The sequence below is a fragment of the Ornithorhynchus anatinus genome, chromosome 7, assembly GCF_004115215.2.
Source record: "Ornithorhynchus anatinus isolate Pmale09 chromosome 7, mOrnAna1.pri.v4, whole genome shotgun sequence".
In the NCBI taxonomy this organism is placed as follows: Eukaryota; Metazoa; Chordata; class Mammalia; order Monotremata; family Ornithorhynchidae; genus Ornithorhynchus; species Ornithorhynchus anatinus.
Window position 1 is genome coordinate 36,283,444 of NC_041734.1, and position 15,577 is coordinate 36,299,020.

The 15,577-nt window shown below is 45.0% G+C and overlaps 1 protein-coding gene across 2 annotated transcripts in view; it reads left to right on the forward strand.

The window, feature by feature from the left end:
- ASB1 (ankyrin repeat and SOCS box containing 1) overlaps window positions 1–15,577 on the forward strand; it is a 40,295-nt gene that overhangs the window by 19,312 nt on the left and 5,406 nt on the right. For both annotated transcript variants that reach the window (XM_029069773.1, XM_029069775.2), the window contains exon 3: window positions 7,965–8,267. In XM_029069773.1, the coding sequence (XP_028925606.1) occupies window positions 7,965–8,267 (303 nt within the window). The remainder of the gene's footprint in view (window positions 1–7,964; window positions 8,268–15,577) is intronic.

Here is a 15,577-nt window from a genome sequence, read left to right on the forward strand (position 1 = left end):
TGGGACAACCTGATGACCCTGTATCTCCCCCAGTGCTTAGAACAGTGCTCTGCACATAGTTAGTGCTTAACAAATACCAACATTATTATTATTCATCTTATAGGTGGGATCAAGAAATTCCTATCCTTTGGGCACTTGGTATTCACTTCACCCTCAACCCTACAGCACTTAGAGGCACATCTGTAATTTATTCATTGATATTAATGTCTGTCTCTCCATCTAGACTGTAAGCTTGTTGTGGGCAGGGAACGTGTCTACTAACTCTGTTGTACTCTCCCAAGTGCTTAGTACGATGCTCTGCACACAGTAAGAGTTCAGTAAATATCAATGAGTCTGACCTCTGGACCCTAAAAAGCAAATTGTGTCTTCCACAGTATGGTTCTCCAGCATAGAATATCCTGGCAGCATGTTCCTTGTGATTTCTAGGATGAGAATCATGCCAGAGTACTGCACCCAGTTTGGGCTCCATAAATGCTATTGGTGCCATTTGCCCACTTAATGCTGGCTTTACTCTTCCCTGGGTTAGAAACCAGATTGCCAGGCAGGGATAATGGTGACTCGTCTCCCAGTGGCTAGAGGGCAGCTCTCTAGATCACGGCAGCTTTTGTCATCCATCAGTGTGGGTTAACCTAGATGGAAGGGTGGATGGATAGTGGACACAAGTAAAGTGATTAGAAAAAACACTCAACTGATCTTCTGGACCTTGATTCCTCCTACTGCCTTAAAATTGGAGAATAAGCAGAATCTATTTTAAAGTTGTGATTTTTTAATTACTCGGGAAATGTCTTTTTTCTCTTAGAGCCAAAATTGCACTTGCCCCTCTTCCTCCTATTATTAATACTACTAATAATAGTACTTCTTAAGCACTTACTACATGCCAAACAGTGTTCTAAGCACTGAGGTAAATACAAGTTAGGTTGGACATAGTCCCCGTCCCACATGGAGCTCACATTTTAAATCCCCATTTTACAGATGAGGGAACTGAGGCACAGAGTAGTGACACAGACAAGTGGCAGAGCCCAGAGGACCCGGGTCCTGGGTTAGAAATAAGGTCTTTCCGACTCCCAGGCCCCTGCTCTACCCACTAAGCCGCGCTGCTTCCCCAGTAATTTGGTAATTTCTTCGGTGAGAGTGAAGGTCAACTAAACTGTGGTTAGAGAGGCCCCTTTGCGAGGGGCAGGTTTTTGTGCTCTGATCCCAGGGGCTCTACGTTTCGGGGTCTCCCAGTTTTCCCTTCTCTAGGCAGATATGCTCCTCTAGAATTCTACTTTGGTAGTGTCAGCTAGATCGAAAGAATAATCACGGGCAGCTAATTTGTAGGCGTCGACCTCGTGGCTTAGTGGAAAGAGCACAGGCTTGGGAGTCAGAGGTCACGGGCTCTAATCCCAGCTCCACCACTTTCACTTGTCAGCTGTGTGACTTTGGGCAAGTCACTTAACTTCTCTGGGCCTCATCTGTAAAATGGGGATTAAGACTGTGAGCCCCATGTGGCAAGATTTGATTACCTTGTGTCTACTCACATAGTGCTTAACAAATGCCATCACTATTATTACTTCCAGTCAATTTTGAAAGGCAATCAATTACTTTATCTAGGGCCCTTCAGATCAACCCTCGTACAGTGCTTTGTGTACAGTAAGCATTCAATAAATAAGATTGAATGAATGAAGGAGAGGAGGGGATAATAGCGCAGGAGTAAGGATAAGTAGTGACCCCGTCCCCTTGTCCAGCTGTAGCCCCAGCATGCGGCTGTGACTTCAAGGGATGGGAGACTGGGGAGAGGACCCAGGTTGGAGTGAGAGGAGGGAAAGATGAAACGGTCTCCCGTTTCTTGGAGTGGTAAGCCTGTTGGGGGCAGGGAATGCATCTACAAACTTATATCGTACTCTGTCAGGCGCTTAGTACAGTGTTCCGTGCACAGTACGTGCTCAATAAATAGGATCGATGGATTGACTGATTCCTGAGCCTCCGTGAATGTATATGTCTGTGGGAGCATTTATCTGTGGTGGGCATCAGCAGCGAGACCGGAGCCAGGGCCTCGGCTGGGGCTGGGACAGAGGACTGATGGGGCGGCCAGTGGTCTCCCCCGGCACCCCATTCAGTCAATCTGTAAATCATATTTATTCATTTATTCAATAGTATTTATTGAGCGGTTATGTGCAGAGCACTGTACTAAGTGTTTGGAATGAACAATTCAGCAACAGATTGCTGCCCAGTGACAGGCTCACAGTCTAAAATATATGAGTGCTCACTGTGTGCAGAGCACTATACTCAGCACTTAGGAGAGTACAATATAGCAGACGTATCCCCTGCCCATAGTGAGCTTACAGTCCAGAGAACGTGCTGCCTTCTTGCTCCCGGAGCTGGGGAAGGAGATGCGAACACCCCTCTCACACCCTCAAATTGAAAACAAAGAAGCGTGCCAGGAACGAATCTAGTTTTGAAAGGCACCAGGCCCCACTTTTGTTCGAAGGCGAGTCGATCGATGAGAACGTGCTGCAAGGTCAGGGACCTCTTTCAAGCTAGACAGACCTAGTTCCTCCAGATTGCACCAGGGAAGCTGCTCACCTCAGAATAATGCGGGGAGGTTCATCCATTACTGATTCGTATTCTGCACCCTGGGGAAACTGACTGCTTGTGAGACTGCTGATAAAGGCATACTATACAAGAGAGCCAGCCTGCAGCAGGCTAGATTTCTACCTCTGGCTCCAAAGTGATTGCACATGTTGAATCAGCGTGTTTGGAGAGTGGGCCACCTGTCTGTCCTCGGGAAGGAACCCTGTGGGCAGTTGTGTGGAGGGAGCTTGAGGGGAAAGCAAAAGAAGCAGAGAAGCAGCATGGCCTAGTGGATAAACCTTGGGCCTGGGAGTCAGGAGGACCTGGGTTCTACTCCTGGCTCTGCCTCTTGTCCGCTGTGTGACCTTGGGCAAATCACTTCACTTCTCTGTGCTTCAGTTACCTCATTTGTCATATGGCGAATAAGGCTGTGAGACCCACGTGGGACATGGACTGTGTCCAACGTGATTTGCTTGTATCTTCCTCAGTGTTTAGGACAATGCCTGACACAGAATAGGCGCTTAACAAATACCAATAAAAAATACGGGGATTGAATTTCTGTTCTCCCTCCTATTCAGACTATGAGCTACGTATGGGACAAGGACTGAATTTGTCGTCATGATCTTGCACTTAATATAGTGCCTGGCACATATTAGACACTTAGATACCATAAAAACGAAGAGTGGGAAGTTCTCTCTGGGCTGGGAAAGCCAGCTGCTGGGGGATTTAGCTGCTGCACCCATCCACCATTCCCATCCAGTTCAGCTTTTGTCACTTTCCTGATAGATATCCCCTAGAGCATGGCGTAGTGGATAGAGCCTGGGCCCGGGAGTCTGAAGGTCATGGGTTCAAGTCCCGGCTCCGCCACATGTCTGCTGTGTGACCTTGGGCAAGTCACTTCACTTCCCCATGCTTCAGGTACCTCATCTGTAAACTGGGGATTAAGACTGTGAGCCCAGGTGGGACAGGGACTGTGTCTAACCTGATTAACTCATATCTACCCCAGCGCTTAGAACAGTGCTTTGCACATAGTGTTTAACAAGTACCATCATTAATTATTATTATTATTATTATTAGACTGTAAACTCATTGTGGGCAGGGAATGTGTCTACCAACCCTGTTTTCTCATATTCTCCCAGGCACTTAGTATAGTGCTCTGCATAAGCAGCGTGGCTCAGTGGAAAAGAGCCTGGGCTTCGGAGTCAGAGTCATGAGTTCGACTCCCGGCTCTGCTACTTGTCAGCTGTGTGACTGTGGGCAAGTCACTTAACTTCTCTGTGCCTCAGTTACCTCATCTGTAAAATGGGGATTAACTGTGAGCCTCACGTGGGACAACCTGATTACCCTGTATCTCGCCCAGTGCTTAGAACAGTGCTTAACAAATACCGACATTGTTTATTATTATAAGTGCTCTGTAAATATGATCAATTGATTGATTGATCTAAGACTGAGAGGTGAGGCTAGCCAAGTGATGAGGATCTGGGGTCTTGCGAGCAGGGATGGTGTTTACTAACTCTATTGAATTGTAGTCTCCTAAGCACATAATAGTGCTCTATGTACAGTAGTCGGTTGTATTTATTGAACACTTCCTATGAGCAGAGCACTGTACTAAGCACTTGGGAGAGTCCATTGTAACAGCATAACAGACACATTCCCTGCCCATAACGAGCTTACGGTCTAGAGGACGAGCTCAATAAATACCACTGATTGACAGATGGATTGAGACTGCATGGCCTCCCTAAATGAGGAGAGGTCAGGTGGATCAGAAGTGAACAAAGAGAAGTTTGGGCACAGAAGCAAAGAGGGAAGGTCTCCGGACCCAGGAAATGCACACATGGTCAAACTGTTGTAGTGACCAGCACTCCCTTGGCGGTCAACAGCAAACAATTACGTAGCTTTTCTTCCAGTAAATCAGTTAATGGTATTTATTGAACCCTTGATGTATGCAGAACACTGCACTAAGCAGGTGGGAAAGTATAATGCAATGGAGTTGGTAGACGTCATCTCTGCCCACAAAGAGCTTACAGTCTACGGATGACATTAAAAATAATTACAGGCAGGAATTACAGGTAGTGATTCGTGACCTTGGGCAAGGGACTTAACTTCTCTGTGCCTCAGTTACCTCATCTGTAACATGGGGATCAATACCGTAATTAGTACCGTAATTGGACTGTGCCCAACCTGATTACTCTGTATCTACACCTGAGCTTCATACAGTGCCTGGCACATAGTATGCGTTTAACAAATACCAAAAAAAAGATAATTAATTTTGGTATTAATAGAGAAGAGTGGATTATCCCAAATGAACTGATCTCGACTGCGGGGTCTGATCCTTGTTCATCGTCTCTGGCTTCATGCATTCATTCGGTTGTATTTACTGACCTGCTGGGGTGAGAGCTCTGACCTAGGCATGTAGAAATGTCTAATTAAAGGAAAAGACCTGCTCCTTGTCCTAGAAGGGCTTACGATCTAGGCATGGCAGTGCTTGCCTCAGGGCCTGTTCCTATGGCCACGGCTTGTGCTACAAGGCTTTAATGTGATCTGAGCTAATTTTGCATCTCTCCACTTAATTTCTAAATGAGAAATTTAAAGCTTATAAAAATGATCACTGTTGCTTTTCTTCAGGTAGTGTTCTTTTTATTCAGGAAGCATATTGAGGTAAAAGAGTAAGTAAAAAATGGTGAGAATGCATATAGTTCAAAATCATAACAAAGAGATAACATTTCAGTACAAAATGGCAAAACATTTTTTAAATTCCCAGAAGGTCAACTTGCAGTTTTGGCAGTTCAGCCATCTCCAATTTACAGATTTTTTTTTCTTTTTTAGTTTTAAATAAGGTACCTTCTTTAGCCATTTCAAAAGGATTTTGTTTTCCCAGTTATTCCATTCAGTTCTCCAAATTCCCGATAAAAATTGTTGCTTCTACTTCCAGGGGGTAATTGAGTCTTCTCAACCCCGTCCCCAGAATTCCCCTGCCATTTGTCTTTATTTAGGCTTCTTTCACCTCAGGAAACTTCAAGGAATTTGTGTTCCGAGCAAAGGTGGCAAAAACCCGGAAGGCTTTGTCTAGGATTATTGGAATATTCCTCAGAATTAATGATTCTGTCACTGCAAAGTGTTGCATTAATATTTCATTGTGATAGCAGCAGTAAATATGATTAAGAATTACTTCAAAATGGACGCTGTATGACAATTGAGCTTTAATGATTTGGACTTCCTGATAGTAGTAATAAGTGTATTAAGTGCTTACTGTGTGGAGAGCATTGTATTAAGTGCTGGAAGTGAGTATAGCAGCGTGGCTCAGCGGAAAGTGCACGGGCTTGGGAGTCGGAGGTCATGGATTTGAATGCCAGCTCTGCCAGTCGTCAGCTGTGTGACTGTGGGCAAGTCATTTCACTTCTCTGTACCTCAGTTCCCTCATCTGTAAAATGGGGATTAAGACTGTGAGCCTCAAGTGGGACAACCTGATGACCTTATATCTACCCCAGTGCTTAGAACAGTGCTCTGCACATAGTAAGCGTTAACAAATACCAACATTATTATTATTATAGAGGTGGGAATTAGACCATATTACCTGGCCTTCAAGGGGCTCATTATCTAAGAAATTTTTATCAACATCAGGACAAGGGGCACACTGAAGCTTGAAAGTGGTAGGTCCCAAACCCCTGATAGGAATAATTTAATAATAATAATAATAATGTTGGTATTTGTTAAGCGCTTACTATGTGCAGAGCACTGTTCTAAGCGCTGGGGTAGACCCAGGGGAATCAGGTTGTCCCACGTGGGGCTCACAGTCTTAATCCCCATTTTACAGATGAGGGAACTGAGGCACAGAGAAGTTAAGTGACTTGCCCACAGTCACAAAGCTGACAAGTGGCAGAGCTGGGATTCGAACTCATGAGCCCTGACTCCAAAGCCCGTGCTCTTTCCACTGCGCCACGCTGCTTCTCACAGAGAGGGGGGTTAAGTATATGGAATTTATTTCCCCAGGAGGTTGTGAGGTATTAAGTGTCAGAAAGTTCAAGTGATTTGGAAAAATTATTGTACAAGAGGACCATTGCGGATTTTAGAGAGATATCAGTGGTGGAAGGGATTGTCTCTATAGCTGAATTGTACTTTCCAAGTGCTTAGTACAGTGCTCTGCCCACAGTAAGTGCTCAATACATATGATTGTATGAATGAAAGGGAAAAGTTTGGGATGTTAGTGTGTCGTTAACCACGAGGTTGGGCCTCAAGGAGGGAAGCGGTATGATTTAGTGGAAGGAACACAGGCCTGGTAGTCAAAAGGACTTGCATTCTAATCCCAGCTCTGCCATTTGCCTGCTGTGTGACCTTGAGCACTGAACTTCTCTGTGCCTCAGTTACCTCATCTATAAAATGGGGATTAAGAACGTGCGCTCCGAATGGTTCATGAATTGTCAGTCATATTTATTGAGCACTTACTTTGTGCAGAGCACTGTACTACGTGCTTGGGAGAGTACACTATAACAATAGACACATTCCCTGCCTACAGTGAGCTTACAGTTTACAGTCCAACCCGATTAGCTGTACCTACCCCAGCGCTTAGTACAGTGCCTGGCACATAGGGCATAACAAATACCATTAGAAAAAATAGGAAGGCGGCCAACACACAGTTCCTCCAGATATCGTATTGCTACAGTTACCCCTTTCATTTCTTACTGAAAGCCACCCACTGACTGAAACACTAAACTTGAGAGAGAATGTGTGGAAAATGATAGTAATTACTTTCCAGGAGGTAACATAATAATAATAATTACTGTGGTATTTGTTGGGTGCTTACAATGTGCCAGGCACTGTACTAATGGCTGTGGTTGGGAAGCAGCGTGACTCAGTGGAAAGAGCACAGGCTTGGGAGTCAGAGGTTGTGGGTTCGAATCCCAGATCTGCCACTTGTCAGCTGTGTGACTGTGGACAAGTCACTTAACTTCTCTGTGCCTCAGTTACCTTATCTGTAAAATGGGGATTAAGACTGTGAGCCTCACGTGGGACACCCTGATTACCCCGTATCTCCCCCAGTGCTTAGAACAGTGCTCTGCACATAGTAAGCCCTTAACAAATGCCAACATTATTATTATTATTAGAAGCCACCCGGGTTGGACACAGTCCATCCCACATGGGGCTCCCAGTCTCAATTCCCATTTTACAGATGAGGTAACAAGCCGAGAGAAGTGAAGTGATTTGCCCAAGGCCACACAGCAGCCGAATGGCGGGGTAGGGATTAGAACCCAAGACCTTCTGACTCCCAGGCCCATGCTCTACCCACTACTCCCGATGCAACCGATAATGATATTGACTTTGCCACCGATGGGAGGAAGGGAATCTATCACTGTGATGGAGCAGTGCCCATGGTCAATTGCCCCCTCACAGCTGGCATTTTTCTCCCCGCTCAGCCGCATCAACGAGAAGTCGGTGTGGTGCTGCGGCTGGCTTCCCTGCACACCGCTGCGCATCGCCGCCACGGCGGGCCACGGCCACTGCGTGGACTTCCTCATCCAGAAGGGGGCTGAGATCGACCTGGTGGACGTCAAGGGCCAGACTGCCCTGTACGTGGCCGTGGTCAACGGGCACCTGGAGTGCGCCCAGATCCTCCTGGAGGCCGGCGCGGATCCCAACGGCAGCCGCCACCACCGCAGCACCCCTGTGTACCACGCCGCCCGCGTCGGGAGGGCCGACATCCTCAAGGAACTCATCAGGTGAGGAACTGCTGGCTTGGCACCCGGCTTTCGAGCCCCCCGAGATGGCGCCACCCTCGTAATAATAATAATAATAATAATTTTTGTTATTTGTTAAGCACTTACTATGTACCAGGCACTGTACTAAGCGGTGGGGTGGATACATGTAAATCAGGTTGGCCACTGCCCCTGTCCCAGTTGAGGCTCACAGTCTTAATCCCCACTTTACAGATGAGAGAACTGAGGCACAGAGAAGTGAAGTGACTTGCCCAGTGTCACACAGCGGACAAGTGGCAGAGTGGTATTAGAAACTATGACCTTCAGACTCCCAGCCTCATGCTCTCTCCCCTACTCCATGGTGCTTAGCCCCTTTTTCTCACGGTAAATCTGTCCTCTTCTACTTTGTGGGAGGAGCAGTAATAATAATAATAATAATAGTTATTCATTCAACCGTATTTATTGAGCGCTTACTGTGTGCAGAGCACTGTACTAAGCACTTGGAATGTACAATTTGGTGACAGAAACAATCCCTGCCCAACAACAGGCTCATTACTATGTGGCAAGCAGTGTTCTAAGCCCTGGGGCAGGTACAAGGTAATCGGATTGCACACGGTCCCTGTTCTACATGGGACTCAGTATCTTAATCCCCATTTGGCAGATGAGGCATCTGAGGCCTAGCGAAGCAAAGTGATTTGCCCAAGATCACACAGTAGACAGTGGCCGGGATTAGAACCGAGGTCCTTCTGATGCCCAGGCTCTATCCACTGGACCATACTGCTTCTCTGTCTTTTTGACTGGAATGCTCTTTGGGAAATTTCACCGTACAACATGACCTGTGTCCAACCTGATTAACGTGTATCTATTCTAGTGCTTAGGACAGTGCTTGACGCAGAGTAAGCACTTAAAGAGCATAACAGAATCAGTCCATCAGTGTGTTTATTTAGAGCTTACTGTGGTCAAGGCACTGTACTAAGTGCTTGGGAGAGTACAACACAGTAACATGGTAGACACACTCCCTGCCCGCTGTGAGCTTACAATCTAGAGCGGGAGACAGACATTAATATAAATAAATGGATTACAGATATGTACGTAAGTGTTATAGGGCTGGGGGCGGGTGATGAATAAAAGGAGCAAGTTAGGATGATGCAGAAGGGAGTGGGGAAAGAGGAAATGAGGATTTTAGTAGAGGAAGGCCTCTTGGAGATGTTCAATAGTATTTATTGTTAAATAGTATCTATTGAACGCTTACTATGTGCAGAGCACTGTACTAAGCGCTTGGAATGTACAATTCGGCAACAGAGACAATCCCTGCCCCTGGATGGGCTTACAGTCTAATCGGGGGAGACAGACAAAAGCAATAGCAATAAATAGAACCAAGGGGATGTACACCTCATTAACAAAATAAATAGAGTAATAAAGATATATACAAATGAGCAGATGAGCACAGTGCTGAGGGCAGGGGAAGGAAGAGGGAGAGGAGCAGGGGGAAAGGGGGCTTAGCTGAGGGGAGGTGAAGGGGGGCAGAGAGGGAGCAGAGGGAAAAGGGGAAGCTCAGTGTGGGAAGGCCTCTTGGAGGAGGTGAGCTCTCAGTAGGGCTTTGAAGAGGGGAAAAGAGTTTGGCGGAGAGGAGGGAGGGAGGGCATTCCAGGACAGCGGGAGGATGTGGGCCAGGGGTCGATGGGATAGGCGAGAACGGGGGACGGTGAAGAGGTGGGCGGCAGAGGTGCGGAGCGTGCGAGGTGGGCAGTAGAAAGAGAGAAGGGAGGAGAGGTAGGAGGGGGCAGGGGTAGGAGATGTGCCCTCAATAAGGCTCTGAAGATGGGAGAGTAATTGTGTGTGTTGTACATGAGAGTGGGGGCATTCCCGGCCAGAGGCAGGATACAGGCAAGAGATCAGCGGTGGGGGAGACAAGATCGAGGTACAGTGAGGAGGTTAGCATTAGAGGAGAGAAGTGTGCGGGCTGGGTTGTAGTAGGAAAGTAGCAAGTTGAGGTAGGAGGGGGGAAGGTGATTGAGTGCATTAAAGCCGAGGGTGACGAGTTTCTGTTCAACGCTGAGGTGGATGGGCAACCACTGGAGATTCTTGAGGAGTGGGAAAACATGGACTGCAGTTTTTTGTAGAAAAATGTTCTGAGCATCAGATTGAAGTATGGATTGGAGTGGGGTGAGACAGAAGGCAGGGAGATCAGCGAGGAGGCTGATACAGTAATTAAGACAGAATAGGGTAAGTGGTTGGATTGATGTGGTAGCGGTTTTAACGGAGAGGAAAGGGCAGATTTTTGTAGTGTTGTAAAGGTCGAACTGACAGGATATAGCGAGAGATCGAATATGTGGGTTGAAAGAGAGAGAGGAATCAAGGATAATGCCAGTGTTAGGGGCTTATGAGACAAGAGGGATGGTGCTGTTGTCTACAGTGATGGGAAAGTCATGGGGAGGACAGGGTTTGGGTGGGACGATAAGGAGTTTTGTTTTGGACGTGTTAAGATTGAGGTAATGGTAGGGCATCCAAGCGTGTTTGACTAGAACATGATACGGTAATGGTTAGTGTTGTGCATATGTGTGCAGCACTCGGCTGAGTACTAAAAATTCAAGGGTTCCTTAACACGGGTTTTCACAACAATGCAACCCCCTCATTAAAGGAGAACCAGATGTATTGAACATTCACACCTGGAGACCTAGAAGTCAGACATTGATAAACGGACTTTTGGGAAAAATGGTTTTAAATGCTTTTTGTATTTTTCATCTATCATTGTTTTCAGATATCCTATTGTAAACAGGATTATTTCAGAGGAATCCCTCAAGTCTATTCCATGAGTCACTTGGGGGCAGCTTAATACCAAATTTTATCCTGAAATATTTTTCATTAGGATGCCTAAAATTAGTTTGTGGAAGAAAGGTCTTTATTTTAGCTAACCTGTCAGCTAAGTGCAGAAAACATTGAGAACTTTATTTGCAAGTATACCCAAGCTGGTAAAATGAGGATGGGGTAGAGCTTCAATTCAAAGATAATGCCATATCTATTTCCTGGTGAAGTCACTGTGTAGACCAACTGGCACCAAAGGAGGAAAAAAAATTCATGAGAAAATGTGTCTAAAGCAGGTCAGCTTTTCTGATGAAAGCATTCATTCATTCAATTGTATTTATTGAGTGCTTACTGTGGGCAGAGCGCTGTACTAAGCACTTGGGAAAATATAAGAAAAACAGACCCATTCCCTGCCCACAATGAGCATACAGTCTAGCACTGTACGTAGTATTATTCCTTTGCAAAAGCATCACAGGCTCCTGACAGAAAAGTATTAAATAATGAATCAATCATATTTTTTGAGCACTTTTTGTATGCAGAGCACTGTGCTAAGCCTTTGGGAGAGTACCCTATAGCAGAGTTGGTAGAAAATGAATATTATTTGATGTTTTCTTTTGGCAAAGTCCTGTACTAAAGTAAGAGCTTGGAAGAGTGTGATAGTCAATAGGTATGACTCCTCAGGGGTCTTACATTCTAGCAGTTAATTATTATTATCATTGTTATTAATAAAAGAATGGTTCCATTATAATAAAGTCCCTATGAATTGGGCTCCAGAATTACTATTTAGAAGGATTTCAGTGTGACAGCGGTACTGTGAGTCCCTGCAGTGTTTTAGGGCACATTTCATTTGTAGACCCAGGGAAAGTGTCTGTTTATTGATATATTGTACTCTCCCAAGTGTTTAGTATGTGCCTTGTACACAGTAAGAGCTCAATAAATACAAATGAATGAATGAATGAAATTGTTGCAGTTTGCACAGGAGGTTTATTCATAAGGTATCTCATTGTACTTCAGGTGTCAGAGGGGTCTTTGCCAACTTTAGAATGAAATCAAACAATACAGCCCAAGACCAAAAAGGATCAATCTGTTCTCTAAACATCTGAGTAAATGAAATGTTTGAGCAAATATCTGTTCCTCTAGGAGCTGGTCAGAGTCCAATTTCAAAGCAGGGTGCTGTAAGCTCATCCGTGGACTGTAAACTCATTATGGGCAGGGAACATGTCTATTAACTCTGTTGTATTGTCCTCTCCCAAGGGCTCAGTACAGTGTTCTGCACACAGGGAGCACTCAAATGTGAATGATGGATTGAGGTCAGGATGGGGGAAGATAGTAATTATGGCACTTGTTAAGAGCTTACTATGTGCCAAGCACCGTTCTAAATCTGGGGTAGATACAAGTTAATCAGGTTGGACACAATCCCTGTCCCACATTGGGGTCTCACTTCTAATCCCCGTTTTACAGGTGAGGTAACAGAGGCACAGAGAAGTGAAGTGACTTACTCGAGGTCACACAACAGACATGTGGCAGAGCCGGGATTAGAAACCGGGCCTACTGACTCCCAAGCCTTTGCTGTATCCACTAGGCCAAGCTGCTTCTTGATGGACCAACCACCCTTGCACTGCACTCAGGGGTTGGCGGATCACAGTGATTGACAGCCATGGCACCGGGGCTTGGGCTTGGAAAATGCCAAGGCCTCCCGGGCCGGTTCCCTGTCCAGTGGGCCACAGGGCCGGCTCTCACCTTTGAGGCCTAGCATGCCCAGAAATGGACCTTGCACTCCTGGGGCATGGTGTTGGGGGTGGGAAGGGCAGGCAGGGCCAGGTCAGACCAAGCCCCGGGTTTTCCACTCCTAAATGCTTTGGCTGGCTGACACGTCCTTTTATGCTTGTTAAAAGTGGAAAAGGATAAGCTAGTTCTAATTTTAGACAATCGGATCATCTAAAAAAAACAAGGGGTAAAAAGGAAAATCAGGCTTCTTTCACAAATCCTCTCCTGACAGACAAAACACACGTAGTGAGGGACAACCCCTGAATTGTGCAGATGATCCCAATTTTATTATTACTGCCACTGCTCACAGTCCACTTTTATCTGCGATTCTGCCTTAAGGACTTAGGAATTTTGGAAAATGCTCCAAAATCATTTTCTTATTTTGCCTCGGTGGAATTTTGTTAAGTCAGCCATGCACGCTCCTTTCCTTTTTCAGATAAGGAAGTTGAGCAGCCCAAGGGAAAACTAGTGGTGACCCCCCGCCCCGCACCCCCGACCCAGATCAACTTCAGAGCCATATCCAGAGGCTCCCCGCCCCAGAAGCTCACAAACTGGACAGAGCTGGCAGAGTTCTCTTTCCGTGCAGTGAGTCTCCCAAGGGCTGTGGGCGTTCAGTAAATTCTTGTTGACAGAGTGACTAACTGCTTTGATGTAACTTCAAGACCGACTTGCAACTATGCATACACAGATTTACTGGGCTTCTCTTGGGAAAACGTTATTGAAAAATCCCATTTACTCCCCCCAAGCATGAAAAATTACTTTCAGTCTTAGGTGCCAAAGATACATTTAGTTCTGTTGGAGGGGTTTATGTATTTTAAAGACACTCGAAGAAAATAATTGATTTGGAGGCAAATAAGATATTGAGCAGCAGAAAATATCATTCAAAAGATAACAGTAGATTTTTTTTTCTTTTTCATTTTTCTTCAGATGAGACAAGGATCTTGTCTGTCACCAGAGTTATTAGCCTTGGCTCTAGAATAACTCCACTTGTGTATTACTTGAAAATTCCCTTGGATGCATTTGCTAAAGTGAAAAACAAAAAGGAACAAATGGTATTTCCGTGTTGCCAGATGATGTATTGATTTATATAGCTAACCTCTAATGACACCTTGCCAGCAATATTAAAAGCAGTGGAAGAATTTTGGAAAAAATTCAGGATTAAAATTAACTGGACTCACTCCAGCAATCTTTTTACGAGGGAATGAAGGGATGTCTCTCCGACAGCTAAGCTAATACCAGATCGCCATACTGCCCCCAAAAAACGCAAATGACTTTGAAGTCACGTTTCTAGGGACTAGCCTGGGTTACCTATTGAGGCACAGCAGAAAATCCAAAAGGTTGGCTGATGGTGTTTCTTTGCTAAATAGATTGAGTATGTGTAATGTAGGTAATAAAAGATGTCAGTTTTTCAGAGGTTTAGTATGTGTTGTAGAATATTTCTATCCATATCCCCGAATGGCCCAGAGAATGTGCAATGCTGCCTGACGCAATTTCAAAGAGGGCTAACAAAATCCTTGATATTAATGTGGAAATTCAAAGTTGAGCCAAGTGGGTCAGGTGGTTTAACTCTAGCTGATTTTAATAAATGATACCTGGCAGCAGCAATTCAAATTCTTTGGTAGTCATAAGGGAAAGCTCCTTCGGAATTGTCCTTGAATACTGCAGAAGAGACAATAAAACACAATTGCTCTCTGCACCTATCGTCTTTCTCTCTCTTATCCCTCATGCCCCACAAAAAGCAGAAAGAGGGCGAAAAAAGAATCTCTCCATTTAGGCAAGGATTAGGCGCCTGAAATTTACAGTGTATCAGTTCTGGACACACATTTAAAATTGCATGCTTCCTAGCGTCGTCTTGTTCTGCCACATACTGTAATTTCCTTTTCTAAATGAAATACCCTCTATATCTTCTGAGTGGCTGTACTATCTTAAGATTTGATTCATTGTGCTTGTTCCTTTGTACTCTACTCGCTCTCCCTTGTCCTCCATCTCGTGTTCACGTCCCCAGTCAGGCCTTGGGTTGGCCTGATGCGTCTCCAACTCTGGATTCACCCACTCCTCTCTTCATAAATGCCCACTGGTCTCTGCCTGTGCAGCGTGGCTTAGTGGAAAGAGCACAGGTTTGGGAGTCAGAGGTCATGGGTTCCACCACTTGTCTCCTCTGTGACCTTGGGCAAGGCACTTCACTTCTCTGTGCCTCAGTTACCTCATTTGTAAAATGGGGATTGAGACTGTGAGTCCCACGTGGGACAACCTGATTACCTTGTATTTACCCCAGCACTTAGAACAGTGCTTGGCACATAGTAAGCACTTTACAAATACCTTAATTATTATTATTATAATAATCAGTGGCAGGTGAGGTGGGTTGGTAAGGGATAGGTAGGGAAGAGAGGATGGAGAAGAAAAAGAGAGAGAATTGGGAATAACAGCTTCAGAGCACGTCCTGAATAAAGGATGACAAAATGCAACAATGTTCCCACTAATTCAGTTATTTTATATTACCTCTATAAAAAATTAGGCAGCTTTTAAAAATTATGCTAGATTGTAGAAAGCAAGTGTAGAAAACTACACATTTTAGATGTTTATTATGAATATTGAAAAAGTAGGCCTTGTTAGTAGTAGTAGTAACATTTATTGTTTCCTTTCTGAAAAGATTGAGTGGATGGAAGACAGCTTCAATTTGCTTATTGGTAAAAAGAAGGTGTTTAATTACCAATCGTTAACTTATTTTACGACTACACTGGTTTTCCAGATGAGGTAACTGA